The sequence below is a fragment of the Podarcis filfolensis genome (assembly GCF_964270895.1).
Source record: "Podarcis filfolensis genome assembly, chromosome: 3".
NCBI lineage: Eukaryota > Metazoa > Chordata > Lepidosauria > Squamata > Lacertidae > Podarcis > Podarcis filfolensis.
Genome location: NC_139606.1, coordinates 86,429,033 through 86,450,819, shown reverse-complemented (window position 1 = coordinate 86,450,819; position 21,787 = coordinate 86,429,033). Strand labels below are relative to the sequence as shown.

Genomic DNA, 21,787 nt, shown 5'->3' with positions numbered 1-21,787 from the left:
TTTCAGTTCACTAGTGAGAAGAGCTCTTTTGCTTAAATCTATAAGACAACTTCAGAGCAGCAAAAAAAAAAAATCAGTGGGAAATTTTCAAACACAAGGCAAAAAGACTTTTGATTTCTGGCACCTGGAAAGCAAGAAATTTTGGCACATTTGAAGCACTCATTCTGGCTTGTGTAAAATGTCACGGTCTGGCTTTTTAAGATTATGTATATGTTAATACTAACACTGGATATCTGGCTATGTTATCATCCAAAAGAGAAATAAAAATAGTTTTATTTTTATTTTTAACTGGTCAGTATTTTTTCTGATGAAGCAGCATACTACAAGATTGACTCTTGTCATTTTTTAAAACAAGGTTACCAACTTCATATTGAAAGAGACAAATTCAGAAGCTACTATGGCAACCAGAAAACATCTGCAAAACATAGTCTCTAGGCCTGAAGTACATAGTCAAGTTCTTATGGCTCATTTTCATGTCCTTACAGCAAAGCCAACATTTGCAGGAAAAGTTATTAAGAAAGTTACATGCTTTTAAAATCGGAACACTAGAAGCAATCTCAAAACTTCAGCCAGCTTTAGAGGTTTCTTAAAGTTATTAAATAAGAATTGTACATTAGTTAATTTTTCTGAGCTTGTAATTCTAGGTAAAAGAACCAGATTTGTTCGTAATTTTTGGTTTTTGAGTATATGTGTAAAATTACCCTTTACTAAATCTTTTTTCATGGAAATGCATGTTTTATGGTATCGTGCAACACATTTGTCCAAATCATGAACTGAATTAGGCTGACTGGTAACTATTTGTGCCAAACACAGATTGAATCGAGGCAGCTAAAAATCACTAGAATGGGTCAGGCGGGCCCAAATTAATTTGTAGTGATTTGCAAAATGATATTAGAATAATAGAATTATAGAGTTGGAATGGAGCCTGAGTATCATCTAGTCCAACCCCCTGCAATGCAGGAATATGCAGCTTTCCATACGGGGATCAAACTTACGACCTTGGTATTATCATCAGCACACTCTAACCAGAGTTTAATGTAAAGTTTTGCACCTAGTTAGGCAAAATAAGATGCACAAACATAGAATGGGTGGCACAAAACTTGACAACAGTACAGGATGACCACAAGTGAAACGTGAATGCAGTTCAACAAAATCACAAGAAATAACATCCAGATCATAATAAATAATGGCACCAGTCTATTCTGGTTTGGTTAGACCTCTCCTGCAGTACTGTATCAAGGTCTGGGTACTGCAGTTGAAGAAAGAGACTAACAAACTGGAACATGTCGCAAGAAGGGTGACAAAGATGGTGAGGGGTCTGAAGATCATGCCCTATGAAGAACAGTTGAAGGAGTTGGGTGTGTTTAGCTTGGAGAAGAGATAATAGCCATAGTCAAATATTTGAAAGGCTGCCTGCTACATAAATGGCAGAATAAATTAGTTTTCTCTTGCTCCAGATCGTAGAATGTAAACTAACAGTTTCACATTGGGAAAATGGAATGACAATGGCATGGATTGCCTTGGTAGGTGATGGGCTCCCTTGCATTGGTTTTCTTTTTCTTTTTAAACACAACAGAGGTTGCATTGGGTTGTTGTTTTTTTAAACAGAGGCTGGATGGTCACCTATCAGGGATGCTACAGCAGTGGATTTCCTGCATTGTCAGAAGGTTGATTATAGATGACCTCTGGTGTACCTTCCAAATCTGTGACTCTATTTCAACAAAGCTACCACAATAGCAAGACATAATGAAGCTGCAACTTCTAATCAGGAAAGGAGTTGTGCTAAATCTTCTGGCTCACAGAATTGAGGCTGCCCTGAAGGACTGTAGCATGTATTCCTGCTATTGCTTCAGACTTGGCAATCTCTTGAGACCGGGAAATGGCCAATGGTGGATTTCCAAGTGGATTTCACTTTCTTTATGCCATTCAGCCAACACAAATGAAATGGATCTAAACTAAAGAGTGCAGTTTCTATTTACAGAACTTTCAAAATAACGTAGGCCTTTCAAGTTGAAAAAGGCTTTACGGTGTGAGTAGTTCTTTGCAGGATTTTATTTATCATTCAACAGAAAAAGTTGAAATAATGACTCATAGCATGCAGATGCTTCAGAAATCTCAAATCTTGTTTTGTTAGGAAGCTAGATCAAAGAAGGCATGCAATTTAGTCTCCAGCTTGGTATTCAGTTTTCCTTAATACAAATGTAGCCTATTTTAATGAGAATGGAAATGTTTCAGTACAGGATTTTATTGCTGTACGATTTATTGCTCTGTTCTACTATTGCATCAATTTGGGATGCAGTGCATGTGCAGTATTTTGTCTATCAGTTGTGTTTGGGAGGGCCTAGAGCAAAGAGTTTTGGCAGTGTTCACATATGTTTCAATCAAAAGTAAGGATTTTAAATATCTGAAGATGACCATGGACACTTATTCCTGACCTTCACATTGGAGTTACCTCTCTTTTAGTTCCTATTATTATCATTATCTGTTAGTTTATTCTTCTAAATCTTGCACATTTTAAAGGACCATTCTAGTGTTTTGAAGCATTTTGAGTTGAAAATAAAGAAGAGACTTCCTTAGAGACAAACTGGAACTTTTTTGGGGGGTGGGGATGGTTTATAATCCATTTTCTGCATCCATTCCAAATTGTCAAGAGACTTTTCCTTCTCAAAAATCTCATTAATTTTCACTAGTAAAATGCTGACAGTTTATTGTTGCTGCCAGAAAAAGACAGAATCGGCTTGAATTTTTTTGAATGATTTTTACATGTACAGTATACCCTACTTTGTTCATATATAAAGAAGGTGTCATACTAACGGGCACTGCTGGGGCTAGACCACAGGAAACCATAACGTTTGTGTAATCCCATGAATATGGAGCTAGCTTAGATTGAGTTTGGAACATGCTGTGGTTTGTTGATAAGGAAAGGTTGGAATCAGTGTACCCATTCATCTAAACAAAAATAAAAAATAAAAATGCCCATGCAAGTATTTTCTGTGCAGGGATAATTTGAACTTTGTGTATTAAATTTGATGGTGAGTGATATCTGATTATTTCAGTGTACAAGCAGACTTCCATGCAAAGTAGGACTTCGTCTTACTGTTCTCACCCCGGAATCTTTTCTGGAGAACACTCCAAAGCAGATTTTGGGGAGCTGCAGGAAAGGAGGAGAGGAAGGGAAAGTTCCATTGCATTAGCAGAAATCTTCTATGTTGCAAATAATCTGCCTCTTCAGTTCACGTGACCCATGTTTCTCCAAATGGATTTAATAACATGAGCAGTAAGCCATCCAATTCCTCAAGATTTTACGTTGCTGGTGATTCACAAAGCTGTGGATGGTAATCTTTCATGTGACCACAGTGGTAAATGTGTCATTACTGAAATTTATTAGCTGCTGTCATAAATGTTTGAATTTGGTATCTATCTTTGTTTTAATTTTGGCAAAGCTGCACAATTTCACAATACCACAATACTAGAAATATAAGGGAATAAAAATGTGAAATAGCTGTTCAGCAGTTTTCTAACCAAAATCTGACGTATTGAATATTGTTCAAACCGATGCACCTTATTATATCCAGACATTAAAATACCACTAGTGAACAACAAGGGTTGACCTAGCATGAACCACATTGGGTATTTTGAGATGGCATGTGATAGAGATGAGCCTATTTTGCCATGTAATAGCTGAGAGCTATGCAGTTGTTGCTGCTGCTCTCTCAACTTGGGGGAAGGGAGTACAGTACAATTGTAGCCAAGCAGAAACTTAAAGCAGCCACCATAAACTCTGGGTTTGTCACAGGAACTGTTTGAATTGAATAAAATGTGCCCTTAGTGCTCCTCTCATGATGCCAAGAACTATTGAAGCATTGTAGCTTATGATGTCATGGAATCCTGTTATAGAAAAAGTTATTTGCAAGTCACTGGAATCCATATATTTTTTCTAGATATAGATTTGCAATAGAAACCATCTGTTCTGAAATTGACCCATTCTGTAATCCCCTTTCATCTTCATGACTCCAGACACATATGTCTGGGATGTTTTTAACAAGACCAAGAGAGTTCTGAAATCACCAGCAAAATCTTTGTAGTGGACTCTTAACTCCTTATTAAATATTGTCTTTCTTTTTAATTTCAAGTTGTCTGAATAGTGGCCTAGTGGATATGCAATGGAGCTTCATATCAAAGATGCACAAATGGGACAGTAATCTTGCTTTAGTGGCGATTTTGATAAATGATTTTCTCTTTCTGTTACTTTGTGCCAAGTTATCTATGTGTGTGCTTTAGCAAAAAAAACCAAAGGTGTAGAACTACATTACAGTTACGTTAATGTTCCATCATTGCATCTGATTAATAGTTTATGATGTTATTGGCTTATATACGATTTTGGAATTCTCTCTTTTGAGGAAATCTGTCTACTGGAACTGCCACATGGAATAGACAGCAAATGATAAGGCAAAGCATCAAGTTAAATCTTGTTAATATAATTTAAGGATTTTTTAAAAAACCCACTTGCTGTCTCACAGTGATTTCTATGGCATATAGTAGAAAGGGTGTGGTGATGGAAAAAACTACTTGTGGCGTAGGCATTTTAGGAAGCCTTTCTTTCTGATATAAGTACTTCTACTAGGAATAAAAATTCTGTAAGTCAGAATACTTCACTCATGAAATGTGTGCAGTACTCATTTACCACTGGCCAGTATTAGTTTGAGACATCTATAACACCATAACTTACCAGGCGCCAGGCAAAAATGTTTGTTTATAGACATTTATATGTCTGTTTATAACCAGGCTTTGGGCTGATTAAATTATCTGTGGCCTTTTAAATGTGTTTGTGGTAGAGGGTTATTGGTTTTCTTGTTGTTCTTGGTATGTATTTTGAGTCTTCATTTTTAAATACTGTGAACCGCCCTGTGATCTTTGGAGGAAGGGCGGCAGATAAATTTAATAAATAAATAAATAAATAATATCTGCATGATTGCATTTATTTGCACATTTCATGCACCCACAATGAGATTGTGTCAAAACTGTACAAGGCTGAAGACAGGCAAATTTCCCCTGTAGCAAGATCTGCTGGGATGAGTGGGGTAAGGATCCAGTGGATCTCTGCCTGCGTCAAGAAGTTCCTGGCACTGGTGGAGCAAGCCGATCGGGTGCCTGGGGCGGCACGCGTGCCCTGCTCCCAGGGGCAGAGCCAGCCGCCCACAGGGCGGGGCAAGCCAGGACAGGACGCTCTGTGGGGCCTCCGAGGAGCCTGCCTGCCTCCTTCCACTCAGCCACCCTACAGCTGAGAGGGAGGTGGCGGGCGGACTGTTTGGGGCAGCATGAACCTATGGGCGCCCAAGCCACTGCGTCCCTCCCAGGAGAGACGCATGGCTCAGGTGCACTGCAGGCCTTGCAGTGAGTGCCACCAGGCATTTTGTCACCCCCCCTCAGTGGTGACACCTGAGGCGGACTGCCCCCATCACACACCCCTTCCTCCGCCCTTGGTTCCTGGTTCAGTCGGGCTATGCTGTCATATCTCCCCCATTCTGTCTCAGTGTGACCCAGCTGGCTGAGCTAACCCTGGGCATTTTAAACTGCTCTAAGTCCTGAAGAAGGGGCATTATGGAGGCGAGGGCAGAACAGAAGGGAGTTCTGAGAAGTGCTGCAGAGACATTTTTTGTGGGCTAAAGTAAGCATTAACAGAAGGGAGTGGGACTTAGACTGGATCTATGGCTGCTAGCATATACAGTTTTAGAAGGGAATTAGGCAAATTCATGAAAGACAGGTTTTATCAAGAGAGAGGTATTAAACATGATAGATAAACAGACCCCTCACCCCCATATACAAAGACAGTATGGACTGAATTCTAGGTGCTGGGGACAAGAGCATTGGGGGGAGTTATTGCATTCATGCCCATCTTGTCTCTTGGGAACCTCTAGCTAGTCACTGTGGGAAAGCTACACTTGATGGAACCTGGGTCTGATCCAACAGATTTCTATGTTCATAATGTGTTTGAATGCATCTTCTTGACCTGTGTTTTTAACTTAGTCACATTTGTATTTTATATATGATCAGGAGATATATCTCCCCCTTACTTTGTAAGCATTTCAGTTGGCTGCAGCTGAGTTTTATTAAATTCTTTGTCTCACAGACTCCGATGAATCAAGCCTCCACTCGTTCACATTGTATTTTCACCATTCACATCTCAAGCAAAGAGCCAGGTTCTGCAACCATTCGACGCTCCAAACTACATTTAGTGGATCTGGCTGGTTCAGAGCGTGTTGCAAAGACTGGCGTTGGAGGCCAGTTGCTGACAGAAGCCAAATATATCAATCTGTCATTACATTACTTGGAACAGGTATGGTTGACGTCAGTTCTTCATTTTGCTATTAGTTTGTTGTAGTAGTTTGCTTTTAGAATGTTCATGTTCCATTTCACTTGGCATTATGGCTAATCATTTGATTCAGAGAAGGAGTATAATGTCTCCCAGCGTAGTTTATTTGAGGTAATAGCATGGAGAACATAATTTTCCTTATGCCATTTTACTGCACCGTACCTTTTAATAGAACTTCCTTCTTAAACACAATTTCAATGGCAGCTGTTGAAATGCAGTATGTAGTAATGTTTTGTGTTCCGTGACCAAAGAAAGGCAGGTGTATTTCATGGAAAGCCTAACAAAGCCATCGTGGATTTTATCCCAGCTATTGAATTATACAGCCAATATATACACTTTTCTGCCTTAGCATTTCACGTGTTTAGTACAGTGGTACCTTGGTTTAAGAACAGCTTAGTTTATGAACAACTTGGATTAAGAACACTGCAAACCCGGAAGTAGGTGTTTTGGTTTGTGAACTTTGCCTTGGAAGCAGAACATGTTGAGTGTGTTCCATTTGTAAATTGAATCCCCCACTGCTATGGGAAAGAATGCCTTGGTTTAAGAACAGACTTCCAGAACGGATTAAGTTTGTAAACCAAGGTACCACTGTACTAATCTTTCCCCATTATGATACTCTTTACACTTTTTCTTTGGTCTTCAACTCTAGGATCTCTACCTAGAAGCACATGAGTGTTGTATTAATAACCTGTGGATAAATTATTACTACTGTGACTTTATTGCTACTGTATTAAAATAGTTTGAAAAACATTATCCATTAGCCTTAGTGTTCTGCTAAATGAGAAAAGCATCACACCTGCCAGACTACAGTTTTTTGTTTTTTTACAGATTTCACTATGGAGTATTGTTTCATAGCCTTGCGAATACTAATAACAATGGAAGGCTTTTGTTGATTTTGGAGTGCTCATAAACACAGTGTTCTCTCCCTGAAAGTTTCTTTAATATATTTGTAAGCCACAGAAACTGAGTATATGTCAGACATTCAAGGAGAAAAGTTGTCTGAACTGAAAGAAATGGACAATGTGCTTTGTTTAACTATGTGCCTAACACCTTTTCCCCCTTCGGCATATGGGAATTTAAAGTAGAACATTTAGATTTACTATAACTGAGAAATCTTTGCAAAAAGTTTACTTTGCCTTCTGTAGCCAAATTGTTGCTTTTGGACTAACCACATGTTGAATAAACATCCCCAGCCCTAATGATTCTACCAGCATATCTCATTTTTAGACAGCTGCAACATAAGTGTAGTGTCTGGAGTGTGTGATGGACCGAGGTGAAGGCAAAGAAACTGAAGATCGAACCAGATAAAAAACTGATGTTGATGGTTGCAGTTTATAGCGCATTTTAAGTACCTCCTTTGATTGATGAGTTAAGATTTGGCACTTAACAGTGACTTGCAGATAAATGCTATAACCTGCTTAAAACTGAACTTTGAAATCACTAAGTATAAACTTGAAACAGCATATTTTGTGCTTATTGAATATTAAAAGTGCTCTTAATTTTGATTTGCGTGTGTAGGTCCCCAGGCCACCCCTCAAATAATTTCACACATCACACGTAATTTTAGTTTTGGGGCACTATTTTGGCCACAACTTTATTAAAATACAAAATCAGTGAGTGGTTGTTTAAACATTGGTTATGACTATCTGTCCCTCCGCCTGGGACAGAACTGACATTCCGAGCTCTGATCGGAAGCCAGTAGAAGGGAAAGTCAATGTTGGGGATAAGTTGAGCTGAGCGTCAGTCCCACGCTGCTCACCCAACCAGCTCCCCAAGGCTTGCCGGCCCTGGTCCCATGACAGGGATTGGATGAAATCGTGGCAAGCCCCAGGATTCCTTTAACAGAATTCCCTTCAGCACAATTGGAGGGGCAGGCACAGCCTATCCTGACCCCTCCACCAACAGCTTTTAATAACCAATGCCTAACCGCAACCTTACAAGTTGTGAAGAATTGCTAAGTAGTAGGCAAAAACCAAATGGCATCAGCCAATCAGCCAAATGGCAAAATTCCTACTAGGCCCCTGCACCAAGGCAGACGACCCCATGACAGGCAAAGCAAGGTCAACCGGAAAACAGGGCGGGCGGGCGGGTGATCCGATGCACTCTGCAAAAGAGAAAAGAAAACCAGAGTGCCCCAACATTTAAAGACGATGGTCCCACCCACCAATTTGCTACATACAATTTGCCCCAGCAACCCGGTTAATTCAATTTATTTCAATTTATTTATTTACGGCTATTAGCCCATAAAATATGTACAAACATAAAAACACAGGGGCATAAAAACAGATATAGCAACCCGGTTATCCAATCAATGCACCAGGCAACAACAATTAACCTGCCTGGCAACACAGGGCTGGCCCGGCAGCCCACACCGCAACACACGCTCTCATTTATTGGAGAACGCACTTTACAATATACCTCTTAATTAAATACTGCTTTGCAGTGGAAAACAAGGACTCCCTGCTTCTTCTTGGACAGTTTCTTGGTGGATCATAACTACAGTCTGTTTCTGTTATCCAGCAATGAGGTGACAATGTCATTTGCTAATGCAAGTGTTTTCTACAATTTCATGTGCTCAAGCATCTTCAGTTGCATTAGATTAAAGTGTCTTAATGCCAGATGTCCACCAGCTTCTATGTAGTCCTCTCTACTAATCTTTGTCAAACATTATACAGTGCATGTTATGGGGAAAAGATCTGATATGAGCAAAGCAGTAGTGCAAAGTATTTCCTAGTCCTGGAGATTCTACTGTTGGGTAACAGCACCATGTCCTTTCTGTAGGACTACACAGAGGCTATAAAGGGAAAAAAGCAGAAATCGGTTCACGCACCATTCAGAGGGAACTCATCCCGTTCATTCACTGAGGCAATTGAAACAAAAAGTGTTGGCCGAAGCAAGGAAGAAATGGGCAATGCTTCAAAGCTCTAGCAGTTCCATGATCTAGCCAAGGGATAGCCAGTATGATGCCCTCCAGATATTGTTGGACTTCATCTTCCATTAGCCCCAGCAAGTGTGACCAATGGCCAGGAATTATTGGAATAGAAAGCCAGCAACATATGGAAGGCACCACACTGGCAGCTCCTGGTCTATCCTGTACCATTTCTGTGACTTTACAGAGAGTCACTGCAGGAAAGTTCAAGGTTTTTCTTTGGCTGGTATACTAATGCTATTGTTTAGCAGCCTGGGCTGCTCCTTTGGTGCCAAAATGAAGGGTAAAAAAACTAATAAATTAATAGTGTCACAGTTGGTACCACTGCAATATTGTCTATGCTGATCTACTACCGGAGTGAGTCTTGATGAGCCAAAGTGTCTGACATTTGCTAATGTATGCCACTGTTACAGTCGGTAAAATTCTCAGTTTTAAAGTAAGCGTTTCCAGTATTAGAGTGACTTGTCCAAATAGTCAAGAGCAAAACCAGAGCTCTAAGAGTTTCCATTTCTGTTCTTATTGCAGGTAATCATTGCTCTGTCGGAGAAGAATAGGTCTCATATTCCCTACAGAAATTCTATGATGACCTCGGTGCTAAGAGACAGCCTAGGAGGGAACTGTATGACCACAATGATTGCCACACTCTCAATAGACAAAAGGAACATAGATGTATGTTCTCTCAGTTTTTATTATAATTTGCTGTCCAAGAGTTAGTATTTTAAATTTATCCATTTAATTTCATTCAAATATGTTTTATAAGCTGATGGATTTAATTCTACCCTAAACCCTAGTTTGCGAAGTGATGCAACACTGCCAGAGTAGTTGGTAAACCCTATATTTTGAACCCTATATTAAGCTGGTTCTCATGCAACACTAAGCCATACAATGGCTTAGGGCAGGGGTAGGCAACCTAAGGCCCATGGGCCACAAGCAGCCCACGGGGGTCATTTAACCGGCCCACGAGCCACCCCCGAACCGAACCGCCCGCTTGGTGAATCCCCACGCGCTGCACTAAACTGGCGCAGTGCGGCACGGGTACCCACTTCTGCGGCACCGGAAATCGCGTCTGTGCAGACGCAGATGCCGGAAATCACTTGTATTGGTTTCTTCTGCTGCATTTTGCCAAATCTGTTTGACACTATTTAGTTCCATCTTCAGTTTGGATTTCAGAGACTGGAGAACTTCAAGTGTTTATTTTGCTGCTATTCTGTGAACATTGAATTTGAAGACTGTTGTCTGTTTTAAAGAGGCTTCCTCAAACTCAGCTCTCCAGAGGTTTTGAGACTACAATTCCCATCATCCCTAATGACTGGTCCTGCTAGCTAGGGATCAAGGGAGTTGAAGGCCAAAAACATCTGGAGGGCCGAGTTTGAGGAAGCCTGGTTTTAAAGATTGCTGATTTAGTTTATTAATTATATAGCACACTTACTTGTCCATAATTGCATGTTAAGAAGATTTTTTTTACATTTAGGAATCAATATCAACTTGTAGATTTGCTCAGCGAGTTGCCCTTATTAAAAATGAAGCCATTCTAAATGAAGAAATTGACCCCAGACTGGTAAGGAATTTTGGTTGTTATTTATGCCTAGCATTTTTCAGGAATTCAAATTAATTTAAGAAATCAGTTCAGTTTTGAAAGGTTCAGTCTGTCATCTACTTCATATTTGACAAAATAAAAGCATGAAAAATTGTACAAGATGAGAGAGGATTCCCAACAAAGTTCTTAATCATAACTTTAAATTTAGCCAATAAGTGGCACCTGTTTCATTGTTGCAGATAATAGCACGACTAAAGAAGGAAGTTCAGGACCTAAGAAATGAACTGGCCATGATGACTGGGGAACAAAGGCAAGAAGAACTGACAGAGGAAGAGCTACAACAGTAATATTTTGGTCTTGCTTCTTTTTTCTCCTCTTACTTTGAAATGTTTTAGTAAGTGCCATAATAAGAATCAGTTCAATTCTTAGTACATTGATTTTAAATGCTAATATATCCCACAGATTTCCATAGACCTAATTTCCAAGTAATATATTTCAAATTAGGGTTATAAACAACAGAAAGTGTCAGATTAGATTGCTTGTCATGGAAAGCAGTTATGGGAATGTGAAGATTGGGGATGTTGTACTGCTTATGGCGAATCGTTAGGGGGAAGCCTAAAGTAAACTCACCTGAGAGCCTCCATGGCAGACATCTGGAATTCTGGGTGGTTGCAGGTTTGATATCTAGTTTCCAGGGGAAGAAGAACTAGTGGATGCCTAGCATGCACATCTCTTGGACTGGTGGGAAGAGGAGCAAGCAAAGGGGATGAGATAAGGATGATCTTGCAAGGTACACAGCTATACTCCTTTCTCTGCGAGGAGGAAGAAAAGGGGTGAATAATGGTAACTGTGAATTCCTGCAGTTTAGTTCTTCTGTGGGTGGTGGTGAGAGATTCCTGTTGGGGTTTAGGAGTAATTTAGTATTGTAATGCTCAAATCTTAACAATCGTTCAAGAAATGCTCTTTGTGTTGAGAAGTGCTACAGAGCTAATTTCTTGTGGCCCAAAGTCAGCTTGATTGTATAAATTATGCTATGCCCAGATGTTTAGTATTGTGGTTCTACTTTATATAAGCAGAATGTGCTTGGCTGTGTTTGTGAAACACGTGAATTAGTAAACCTAAAACTGTAGATCCATGATAGCAGGCTGCAAAGGTTTTCTTAAGCGAACAGCTGGCTTAGTCCTTACAGGGGAATCAGCAGGGCTGCTGTTAGGGGCTGGCAAACCAGGTCCTGGATCTCCTGTCTCTCCCCTCTTTTTAAAACAACTCTGTGCTTAAAGGGTGGCTGAGCACATTGCAAAGCATAGTGTCGATGAGACCCACAACAGATACCCCCCATCTTAATTTGCCCAGATAATTGCTGGTATCATAACCCAGGGCTCTGAGTCCCTCTTGTTGAGGGAAGTTGCTGGGGATTCAGAGGACAACTTGGACTGGGAGGAAGATTTGCCCTCTGAGCCAGCCTTTGCTATCATTGCTTCCTCGGAGGTCTCAGCACCAAAAGGCCCCTTGATACCAATACCTCTCCAGCCTGAAGAGGCCATATTGCCTTCTTCAGACTCTGAGGACTCCAGCTCAGAAATCATGGTGGAAGCCCAGCCTCCATCAAACCGCTGGAGTCAGTAGCTTCTACAATAGGCTGGGCCCTTTAAGAATAAGGCACTTCACTAATCATGGGTGGGATTAGCTCCTCAGAGGAAGCTGTAGTCCTGTTTGAGACTCAGTGTGAGTTTGCTGGTTGTTGGAGCATATTCAAGTCTACTTTGTCTGACTTCCAGCCTAGGCACTGTTTGGAGCTATCCAGAGTGCTACCCACCTTGCTTGTTTTCCTTTAGATCTTAACCTCTGCTTTGCTTTATCTCACTTACTGGAACCTACTCTCTGCTTTGTCTGACCATGCCTTGATGGCACTTGACTTTTCTTGATCTGACTTTGCTTCCTGGATTCTTAATTGATACTAGCATAAGGTTATATGGTGTCTCTGGACTCTGTTCTTAGCACACATACACCACTAGAACCTTGTCACTGGCCAGAACCACTGCCTAAGCTAGAACAGCTGGATAGGGTGTGAAGGGGTGGTGGGGAGAGAGGTGGGGGTAGAGGAGGAGTGTCATGTTGTACAGGACTTGCTTCAGTTGCAATCCATACATATGATGCAGTTCTTGCCAACTGACTGGGGGGTGGAGTGGAGGACTCAATCCACTTACAGTGCACTGGGTCCAGAAAATCCTGTTAGCATGCCATACAAGCAAGAGCCATTATTTGTTTTCTCCCCTCTGAAAGGCAGTCTAAATTTGCATCTATATATAAAAATAGGAATATAAAAGTTTCAGGCAAATTTGTTTCATGCGCTTGTGACATAGGCAAGACATCTGGATCATTCAATATGTGTTCCAGCACTTCAGATACCAGCCACCACCCAAGTGGATTCAAAGAGACCATGTTATACATTACCCATTTGGGACTGAGGGAAACATGATTGGCCTTGATATACTTATATCAGATTCCAGATCCCACTGAATAAATGTCAGGATAAAACCCATTGTCTGTGTGTGATCCCACAACCTGCTCCTAACTGCTGAATCATGGTTAAGGAATTCATCTGCACAGGGCCGATGAACACTACACTGTCTTTTATTAAAACCTCCAGGAAATAAGATTTCATAATGTTTCTGGACAATCTCTTCCATTGACCAGCAGTTAGGAAAAATTTCTTAATGCTTCATACCTTTTCGTCATCCTTTTAGGTATTTGTAGCTCTGTATTTGTACCCTTAGGGCATTATCATGTAGGAGTCATAAAGGAACTGTTGTTTCAGTTGAGTTTGTGATGTGAATATAAAGCCTACATTGGCAAGAATGCTTATTTGCATTTTGAATGCCTCTTTCATTCCTCCTAGGAACATAGGAAACTACCTTGAACCATGGGTTCAAATGATTCACTTTTTTGGCATTGACTAGCAGTGGTTCTTCTCTGATGTACAAACAACAGATGTTATCATAAACTGAGTGAGAGAGGTTCAAAGGCAATCTAAATCTGATGTATGAGAAAGCCCCTTATCTTTCTCAATTGTTCATAGTTTCTATGCCAGTTTTATATTCTTGTTCTCCTCTGAATTATTCTAACTTACTGTTATCCTGTTTATTATGTGCTGATCTAAGCTGGACATGGTATGTTAGCAGGTGTAACCTGTGGTAAATAGAGCAGCAGAATTATTTCCTTGGTGCTGCATACACTGGTGTTATTCATGCAAACGTCATTTGCCTAAATTGCAACTGCATCACATTTTTGTCTCAGACTGAGGAGCTAAATTAAATTTAGATTTAAATATACTCAGAACATGATCCAGGAGAACAGGAACTTGTTAGGGGCTAACATGCACAAACAGTCTACTGGTCAAGGAGCCAAGTTGAGTCTGTTGCTGGGAATTTAGTCCTGAATAAGGAAGCACAAGCTGATTTGGAAAACCAGCAAGAATGAGGCAGGAGTTGAGGTCAGATAGTTTCTGTGGAAGACAGCCAATAAAAATAGGAACAAATCAAGCAGATAGGAGAAGCTGAATCAGCTGCTCTTACCTGGAACCCACAGAAAAGCCACAGAGCTATAGTTTTGCTTTGTTCAATTGCTTACTTATAATTGGTGACAGCAAAATGACATACAACAGATTTTCGTCTTTTTAATGTTGAATTGATTCAGATGACTATATAATTTTACAAGAAAAGGAAATGTTTATTGCATAATGCAGAACTGATACATTGTATACAGGGTAATAGCAATTTGCATGGTTCCTGTTTATTAAGGATACCTAGGGATCGCATCACATCTTACAGAGAAACAAACCCATGAATGTGCACTCAGTCAGTCAGTTTTCCACATTAGCCAGTGTACTTGCATGTGCAAACATTGCTGGATTCACGCTTCAGGTGTGCACACTAAACATCAGAGGCATATATTTAAAACAATAATGGGCCTAGCAATAATTGCTTCCAGGGGAACAATTTGTTTTGAATAGTAAGTGACTCAGATGAATAGTCAGACTGAAGAGGTCTGTGTTCATTTCCTTGTCAACAGTGAAAGTTGCTAGGTGGCCATACGTGAAGCCAGCCACTACTGCAAAGCCTAACCCTCAGCACAAGACTAGATAGAATAGAATAAGCTCAGTGTATATCATCCTGAGAAAGAATGAGATACAAAGGGCAGGGTTCCATCTAATAAATCCTATCAGCGAAAGCCCTGTGCAAGGACTTCCATTTCTGCAGTGGGACTCCCCCCTCCTCCCATGCCCCCCCTGCAAATGATTAGGGAGTTGGAAGAACACACAGAACAATACGCAGCAGCAGCAGGAGGAGGAGGAGGAGAGGGGGGTTCATTCTGCCTAGCAGGCTGAATGCTTAGTCTGGTTATAGAGGAAAGTTTTTGCTTGGCACCTAAAGCTATATAATGATGGCACCAGTGAGCCTTATTGGGTAGACAGTTGGAGCAACAGCACATCATGCTTCTTTCAGCACATTTTAACTCCCTCTTCTGATATACCGTATTTTTCGCCCTATAGGACGCACTTTTTCCCCTCCAAAAATGAAGGGGAACTCTGTGTGTGTCCTATGGGGCGAATACAGGCTTTCGCTGAAGCTTGGAGAGCGATAGGGGTCGGTGCGCACCGACCCCTCTTGCTCCCCAGGCTTCAGGAAGCTATCAGCAAGCCTGGGGAGCCTGCGGGAGTTCCCGCAGGGCTCTCTAGGCTGCGGATAGCAGCCTGCCGCCTGGCGTGAGGGGTGCTCTGAAGCAGAGCGCCCCGGGCAGACATCGGCCAGCCCCACAAGCTCGGGGGACAGCGGGGAGGTGCAGTGCCACCATACCGCTGTTCCCCGACCTGGTTTGGGGGGGGGAAATAAAGGAAAAAAAAATTTCCTTTATTTCCCCCGCAAAAAACTAGGTGCGTCTTATGGGACAGAGCGTCCTATGGGACGAAAAATACGGTAGTGTGTCCAAGCAACCAGCGACTTGTCCTGCGCAGCATCTCCAGCTGCTCTTGTTGCTTTAAGCCCTTCCTTGTCCGTGGAGGAGGGGATGGTAGAGACTGTAACTGGGACTGTCTTTTCCACCTTTGTGCCTTCCTGCAACTCTTCCCCCTGCCTCCTCTTCTCCTGCCCAGCCTCTTCCTCTTCTTCCTGCATCATGGGTGGTACAGATCCCCACAAATCAATGACCCTTCCCCAGATTATCCTCCCGTACCCCCACCTCCTCTGCCCACCCTTCAGACCCTGCCTATCCTTGACAATGTCCATTCAACTAAGCCCAGCTGTTTTTTTTTCTTTCATGACATTTGCAATGAAATGAAAACCAAATGTTCAGATTGTTTTTAGTGAATTGATTCACGCACAAAACATAAATAAGCAGTCTTGTAAATAAAGTTGCAACTTCTTTGGAAAATCTAACCTTAGTTTCTGCTTTGATTATTATGTGTGCCGTGCTGAATTAAGTGAGATAGACTGCTAAGTGTATTCAGTTTTGCGGCTAAGTCTTCTGCATATTTCCTAGTAAATAAGTTCCACTTTTCAATGGGATTTACTTTAAAGTAAGTTTAAAGAAAATATAGATACTTACAACCTTGGGTATATAGTTTGTGTACTTCAAAAATACTGCTGTTTATTTTGAAAATCTATTGTATTGAGTTTAAACAACAACTTTCAGATTTTGAATTACTGCCTTTGGATGCTGTTGTCAGGCTTTCTTAATATGAAACTGATCTATAAATGTTCATTTAAACTGGTGTTTCTTGTTTAGTAATAGTTGACAGCATCTGCGCACATTTGAAAAAAAAATGTAGATTAAATAGCAACATGCATCCTCTCTAAAGGAGATAGTACTGTATACTTAGAGGCTTCTGTATTATAGGGTTTTTAACCCTGGATTTAAATGGAATCTTTCTCCTTTTTATATTTTATGAGGAGCATGCCAGAAGTAAAGGGAGAGGCCTTTTTTTGTTTGGACAATGTTGGTATAACAGATGAGCCAGATGAGCTCACTAGCAACTTAACTTTGCCCAGAAAGTCAGGATTTCAAATCAAAACTGCTGTGTTCCATAGCACCCACGCTTCCAGAATCCATGCCAGTTGGAACTCTTTAAGGCACAGATTACAAGTGCTGGCTTAGCACTTTAGTTTATTAATATCTTTACCTTACTACTTTTATATTGTCAAACAGAATAGAAATAGTCCTACAAATTCATACAGCAATGCATCTGCTTCAAGCATTGGACTGTAAACCTTGTAGGTAATATGGTATCTGAAAATATGATTAGGAGGGTACATAACAGACTGATTTAAACATTATCTTTCTTTTATGGATCAAATTTACATCTTACCCTTTTTTCCTGCAAGGAGCTCAAGACAGCATATAGGATTTTCCCCCTTCTAGATTTTACCCTGAGAGAGATGAGACTGAGAGAGAATGACTGGCAGCAAGTCACCCAGTGAGATTTATGCCTGAATGGGGATTTGAACCTGGATCTGGTCCAGCACTATGCTAGATGATTGCAGGGAGTTAGACTAGAAGACCCTCAGGGTACCTTCCAGCTCTATAGTTCTATGATTCACTTCTTACCGGTTCATTTCTACCCCAATTCATGGGTTGCTTTTTGACCAATGAGGTCCTAAATGGTCTACAATTAGGATATTCCAAGGAATCTCACAACCTCTTTATACCTATATGAATTCTTTGATCGCTATCCTATGGGTTAAGCCTCTCCACCCATCCCAGTGCCACAGTAGGGATACAAATTGTAGGCCCTTCTCTACATTTCCCACACCTTGCTTTTTCTATGGAATTGACATCTTTTGGGTACTCATTTTCTAGAGGTCATCCGGATTCCTGCTTTGCAGGGGTTGGACTAGATGATCCTCATGATCCCTTCCAGCTCTACACTTCTATAATTCTATGCAGTTCTTTCTTTAACTGTCAATCCCAAGCTTTTCTGCACCCCTCCCATACCTTTAAATGGAACACTTCCTCTTTGCAGGTTCAGCCAGTTTTATTGCTTCATGTTGATAGCAGCTGGGATGTGACTGAATAGTTTTCTCTTGAAAGGCCTTTCTGGAAAACACCTTGTGCCATGGGTTGTTTTTTTTCTGTAATAGGGAAGAAGTGTTTACTTACTGCTTTCCTCTTGTTTTGTTCCTTTTTATTCCTTTTATTTTTAAGATAGCATGATTTATAATACTGTTTGCTACTCTAGATCGTAATAATTAAAAGATGAATGAATGATTCTTCCACCCGCCACATAGGGAAAATAGCTGACATGCGGCAATTCCAAGAGTGTCTATTTAAGGAGAAATTATTCACTAATTCCACAGCTGGAATCAGTAGGAAGCAATAAAACAACTGAACTTGCATACAGTAACATTTATTTGAAGTGCCAGAGATCTTTGCTGAATGGAACTTTCACTGAAAATAGAAATTCTGAAAGGATAGGAAGGGGAAAGGGAGTGTTACTTAATATAACGCTATATTTTAATGGAACCTTCGTTTTAATTCCACCTCCAACTAATTGCAGGAAAAGAATACTTCAGCACTCATGGTCTCATCAGTTATGGCACCACACTTGTTGAACACACCTTTCCGAGAAAGATCTGCTTGGCTTCTGCCACATTACAAAGGTCTATCTCTTTTGTAGAACATTCAGCAGAGGGCTTGCAGAATAATGACCAATTAAAACACAGATAGTTTTATCTGGTTCTGTTCTTTGTTAGTTGCTCATTGTATAGGTATATTCTGACCTGCTTTTACTGCCTTATTGAGATTTGTTGACCACCTTGGGGATCTTTTTAATGATAGAATAGTGTAATATAAATATTTTTATAGCTAAGTAAATATGTACTATAAACATTGAAATAAACTATATTTTCAGTTACAGGATAACAGAATAAATCAATTTTCTGATTCATGGCAAGAGAGTATTTGGTATCAAATCTTGCCACTAATATATATTAGCACAACTCAAATGAGCTGAAAAATACTATGTGTAATGAAATAGTGGAACCATTTTTCATTCATATATACCTATATATATAACCCCAACTTTTGAACCTAGCTTCATTGTCTGCTTCCACAGAAGGTTTTCTTCAAATGGAAATTGTATCTTTTGTACACTATATGAAATCATTTTTCTTGGACATGTTAAAGAAAAGATGAACAGCATCTGTTGGTCGTTGACTGAAAATAGGATGTTCAGCCTCATCACTAAGATTGACACCTGTACACCTTCCAGTCTTTAACAGTTTATTATTGCACTAAATGTTACAATACATTTTGTTTGTTCGTTCATTCAGTCATTCATTTAAATAATGTATATACTGCTTAATACCATGGTTTCTAAGCAGGGTGCAATAGAAATGCAGCATACATCATAAAATTTGTTACAGTTAACTGTAAGATTATGGGACGCAGGTGGCACTGTGGTCTAAACCACAGAGCCTAGGACTTGCCAATCAGAAGGTTGGCGGTTCAAATCCCCACGACGGGGTGAGCTCCCATTGCTCGGTCCCAGCTCCTGCCAACCTAGCAGTTCGGAAGCATGCCAAAAAGAGCAAGTAGATAAATAGGTACCGTTCCAGCGGGAAGGTAAACGGCGTTTCCGTGCGCTGCTCTGGTTCACCAGAAGCAGCTTAGTCATGCTGGCCACATGACCTGGAAGCTGTCTACGGACATATGTCGGCTACCTTGGCCTGTAGAGCAAGATGAGCGTTCAACCCAGAGTTGTTCACGACTGGACCTAACTGTCAGGGGTAGCTTTACCTTTTAACTGTAAGATTAGAAACACTCCAAATGCCTTCTGAAATTAGAAGAAATATATTTACTAAGGCACCAGTATCTGATCTCAGCCAGCATGTAATTCCACAGAATTGGGTGCTCACTGGTGGAGGATACAAGCCATGCAACTGAACTGTGGGAGACCACAGACAACGGATTCCCACTATCAGGTGGTACTTAAAATATCCTGGATTCAAGCTGTTTAGGGCATTGTTAATACAAGAACCTTAAACTTGGCTTAGTAGTATAAGGGTAGCCAATGGAAGCTTTTAAGCATCAGAGTTATGTTCCAGCAGCTATCTGTACCAACAGTCTTGCTGTAGAATATTTGAATGTTGACTTCCATTTGCCATGCTGGCTGGGGCTAATGAGAGTGATATTAACAATTATTTCCCCCCACTTCAGTACACAGTGGTTTATATGCAGGCATTTGCTTCGAAGTAATTTAAACATGTATTAAGAAAAAGGATATGCAGCTTTTGTTACTTGAAAATTTGGGACTCAGTGAGGGAGGAAATCAGGACCTGGGGCATTATACAATTATCTCATGTGGCTAAAAAGCATCCACTGGCCTCTGTTTTTAAAAAATGTTTATACCACATAATGATTAGCATCTGTACAACTTTTAAACGCCAGAGACTCAGTGATGCACTTTATTGAAGTGGTTACCTAGAAATATATCTTGCTTAAATTAATACAGCATCTTTTTCATAAATAAGGTCCATCAATAGAGTTTTGTATTTTGGACATATCTGTCAGTCCCCTCTTATAACAATATTCCCCATTAGTCCTCCTTGCTGCATTGATTGTCGTTTTGCTTGTAGAATGCTAAGGCGTTAATCAAATCAGTGCTGCTGTGAAGGCTCACTTGTGTTCATTCTGCATACATTTCACTTCTCAACTGTAGAAGTCGCTGTAGAAGGGCTTGTCGATCAGAAGGTCGGTGGTTCGAATCCCCGTGACGGGGTGAGCTCCCTTTGCTCGGTCCCTGCTCCTGCCAACCTAGCAGTTTGAAAGCACATCAAAGTGCAAGTAGATAAATAGGTACCGCTCCAGCGGGAAGGTAAACGGCATTTCTGTGCGCTGCTCTGGTTTGTCAGAAGCAGCTTAGTCATGCTGGCCACATGACCCAGAAGCTGTACGCTGGCTCCCTTGGCCAATAAAGCGAGATGAGCACCGCAACCCTAGAGTCGTCCGCGTCTGGACCTAATGGTCAGGGGTCCCTTTACCCTTTATTCTGCAATGATAAGCCGGTTGTGCTATCACTAAATTATTCCTGTTGTGAAGGCTCATTGCATACATATACCTGAATTATCACATACAGTACTTTTACACTCCCTTGCCATTTAACTCCAGTTTTAGGAATTTTTGTTTGAAGACCATGGCTGATCCTAGGGGATTCATTGTTCTTTAAGTGATCTTCACTTCTGCACATGATATAATATTCCAGGGTCTGTTGTAAAAGACAAAAGCAGCTATAAATGAACCATGGTTTACAAATAAGGTCAAAGAGAGGGCTTCCAAAATTCCTCTGTGCACTGGTCTCTTCTCTTGTGTCTCATAGCCATGTGATCCTACATATTATTCGGAATTTTAAACATAACCTTCCTGCACTTTTAGAAAGCAATTACTAATTTAATGTTGGACGTCACTTAAGTTGATAGTTTTAAAAAATTGTTATTTGTTTTCAATGCACTATAAAAATAAGGAATGTTAAAAGGGATTGTTGAATACAGTTCTAGTGCACAATTTTAAATTAAAAAAATTAAACATTCAGTATCGTTTTGCTTTCTAACACCTCATTATCTCAAGCTTTAATGTTGTAAAATTAGAATTTTATCCATGTTGGGTCATTAGATTGTTAATGTCTGCAAATTTAGCACTTCATTTTCCACCACTCAGAGTTGCAGAGTCCAATGTCCTGCTGCTTGATTTTTCACTAATAAAAGCTATTTGACTGCTTTAGTGCAGAAGTATTTATCCCAGAAGTATAGTATATGAAGTGCTACAGGTTAGAGGGAAAATTTCTACATATTTTTAAATATCTTTTGACAGGGGTATCCATTGCAAATGCATAAGAGGGTTAAAATGGAATTCAGAATACTAGACTACCTAGTCATGCTTTGCTGTTCATGTATGC

General features: G+C 40.4%; 1 protein-coding gene across 6 annotated transcripts in view; it reads left to right on the top strand.

Annotated features, from left to right (window-relative positions):
• The window catches only part of KIF6 (kinesin family member 6), a 154,634-nt gene that overhangs the window by 32,941 nt on the left and 99,906 nt on the right, over positions 1-21,787 (top strand). For all 6 annotated transcript variants that reach the window (XR_014545726.1, XR_014545727.1, XR_014545728.1 and 3 more), the window contains exons 7-10: positions 6,131-6,337; positions 9,828-9,971; positions 10,774-10,860; positions 11,079-11,182. Coding sequence is in view for 1 of the 6 variants with exons in the window: in XM_083604512.1 (XP_083460638.1) it covers positions 6,131-6,337; positions 9,828-9,971; positions 10,774-10,860; positions 11,079-11,182 (542 nt within the window). In the remaining 5 variants the exon portion in view is untranslated. The remainder of the gene's footprint in view (positions 1-6,130; positions 6,338-9,827; positions 9,972-10,773; positions 10,861-11,078; positions 11,183-21,787) is intronic.